The 2,604-nt window shown below is 63.7% G+C and overlaps 1 protein-coding gene across 1 annotated transcript in view; it reads right to left on the reverse strand.

Moving 5' to 3' along the window:
• The window catches only part of TONSL (tonsoku-like, DNA repair protein), a 20,313-nt gene that overhangs the window by 8,183 nt on the left and 9,526 nt on the right, over nucleotides 1-2,604 (reverse strand). Inside the window, exons 20-24 of the mRNA XM_014538701.1 lie at nucleotides 2,406-2,577; nucleotides 1,711-1,886; nucleotides 1,238-1,311; nucleotides 766-899; nucleotides 2-18 (exon numbers count right to left, since the gene is read on the reverse strand). Of these exons, the coding sequence (XP_014394187.1) occupies nucleotides 2-18; nucleotides 766-899; nucleotides 1,238-1,311; nucleotides 1,711-1,886; nucleotides 2,406-2,577 (573 nt within the window). The remainder of the gene's footprint in view (nucleotide 1; nucleotides 19-765; nucleotides 900-1,237; nucleotides 1,312-1,710; nucleotides 1,887-2,405; nucleotides 2,578-2,604) is intronic.

The raw sequence follows: 2,604 nt of genomic DNA on the forward strand, positions 1-2,604 counted from the left end.
GACCCCGGACAGTGCAGCCTGCGGGGGGAGAAGGGAGCAAGCCTCAGGGAGCTGCTCCCCGCAAAGCCAGGCGGCCCCGCGGGAGCCGGGCCCCAGGGTGTTCCCAGCCCGCATATGCTTCCTCCTTCCTCGAGACCAGATGCCCCGAGAGGTGGGGGCCACTGAAGGAAGGGTGTGCTCTCCCAGGCGGCCAGGCAGGAGGGAGGGTGGTGAAATAAACACTGCGTCCACATCTGTGCCTCCGAGTGTCCATGACGACGCCTGGGTCTTTCCATCCATAATGTGCGCACAGTAGGGGTGCCTGTGAGTCTCAGGGGCTTGGTGAAGGTGGAACCCCAGGAGGCCAGGTGGGAGATCTGCCACTTGGAGGAGCAGGAAGAACCAGGCCCCTGAGCCCCCCACTCCCAGCCCCTCCAGCTGGAGGGCAGAGCTGAGCGTCCTGCCCCAGTTGAATGTGCCAGGCTGCTGGGCGGTCTCCCCTGGGTCACCCTCAAGACAGCTCTGGGTACTGCGGGCATGCCCACCGTGAGAACAAGCCACAGGAGCCCCTGCCAAGAACTGGGCAGGTCCCTTAGTGGCAGCTTTTCCCCCTTCCAGTTACCTGTCCTGTGTCAGCTGCAAGGGGCCCAGCCCACCCTCAACTTCTGGCCAGTGGCAGTGCCAGCCCCTTCAAAGGAGGCACCTGGGCTGCAGGCAGGTCCCTGAGGAGGAAGCGGTGTCCCCAGCCCTGGTGTGGTAGGTGTGGCCACCATCCCCAGAGCTCACCTGCCAGGCCCAAGAAGCTCAGGCCTTGGGGCCGCGCCTGCAGGGCAGACAGGAGCTCCTCCAGGCCAGCACAGCTGATCTCGGGGTTGGCAGACAGGTCCAGTGAGACAAGTGAGGGGCAAAGAGGGAGACATCTGGGGTGAGGGAAGAAGTGAAGGGGTCAGTTTCCAGGGAGGGAGGCCCCCATCACTAGGGAAAGCTGCTCCAGACAACCCACTGCTCTGTCGGCCAAGCTAATAAGCCCAACAGGTCTTGCCCCCAGCCTGGCACAGGCACAGGTGTTCCTCCACAGCTGTCAGGGCACTGCCAGGGGCCAAGGCTGTAGTGACCAGGCTTGGGGCACATTCAGGAAGGAGCTAGCACCACCTTTGCTCCCCTTTCCTGCCTGACTAGTGCCCCCCCAAACCCAAGGCTCCTGGGCCTGGAGATCAGAACCCCCTCAGGAAGCGGGGCACGGGCAGGGTGGTGTTACCTGCTCAGGTCTCTCACTGCCTGGTCACCCAGGTGGTTTGCAGACAGGTTCAAGTGTGCCAGGGCACAGCCTTCCTAGACAGCAGAGGCCCAAGGCTGCAGTGAGCGGGTGCTTGTCCTCCCTGCCTCCCAGAGGCCCACACAGCGGAGGGCAGACAACTTCCTTCTTTCTTGGGGGTGAGGGGGCATCAGAGGGAAGCAATATCACCTCAATTTGCAGATCAGAATGACTTGAGAATCATGGGTACCCCGCCCCGCCTGGAAGTACCCCCAAGAGAGAGCACTGGGAGGCCTGACATTCCCTTGGACCTGCTTGGGGGCCAGGGGGCCACCTGGGATCCACAGCCCAGGTCAGGGAGCTTCCCCACGGCTGCTCTTCAGAACCTGCAACGCTCTCCCAGCCCCTGCCCCTGCCCAGGCTTCGGCCGGGTGGCCCAGGGTTCCCACGGCTCGGTGTTTGGCCCAACCATGTACCTTGGTCAGGTATCTGACCACGGGTTCCACCAGGCCCGGGTCAGTCTTGCTGGCCACCATGGAACTGACTTCCAAGTGCAGGAGGGTCTGGGCGGGCAGGCTCTGCAGGGTCTGGGACAGGGCGGTGGTGCCCAGGATGTTGTAGGACAGGGACAGTGTCTTCAGGTGCTTGGCATCTGAACGAGGGGCCAGAAGCGCTGTCAGCCCTACACAGCACCACCCAGCCCAGCTGCAGAGTCCTGGACCCTCTGGGGAGCTGTCACCGAGACCTGGTGCACAGGAAACCTGAGATAGGCCCTGGGCAGGATGTGTGGGTGGGGCCGGGGAACACTCCTCTACTGCCCTAACCCCAGACCCCTCCCCCACTGCTGCTCACAGCCCCACCACTGCTGCAGAAAGGCCCTCTGGGAAGTGCTGAGACTGGCTCTGCGGCCCTGCTGGGTGTACGGGGGATGATTCCGGCCCACGGAACAGCTGGTGAGAGCAGTGGGGCTGGGACTCTGCCCTGTGGTACGATCTGGCTGGGAAAGTGCCGGATGCCTCTACCACGTCTGTCTACCTCCATGCGTCCAGCAGCCAGGCTGATGCCCCAAGGCCCCTCTTGCTCAAGGCTCTCCGAGTCCCTGGACCCGCCCTACTGATGGCAACTGGAACCCTGGGGCCAGGGAGTGGACGTGTGGTCAGCTCACACTCACCTAAGAAGGCCCGGCCCAGGGCTGCCTGGTGGCTCAGGAGGAAACCAGGGCCGAAGCCACAGGCCCGGAGGTGCAGAGTGCTGAGTGCAGGGCAGGCCCGCAGGACCGAAGCCAAGGCCTGACTACAGCCATCCCCGAGGGGGTTCATGCTTAAGTCTAGCTCCTCCAAGTTCTGGGAAGACACAGGCCCCCCATTGGA

Source organism: Myotis brandtii, unplaced genomic scaffold (assembly GCF_000412655.1).
Source record: "Myotis brandtii unplaced genomic scaffold, ASM41265v1 scaffold1956, whole genome shotgun sequence".
Classification (NCBI taxonomy): Eukaryota; Metazoa; Chordata; class Mammalia; order Chiroptera; family Vespertilionidae; genus Myotis; species Myotis brandtii.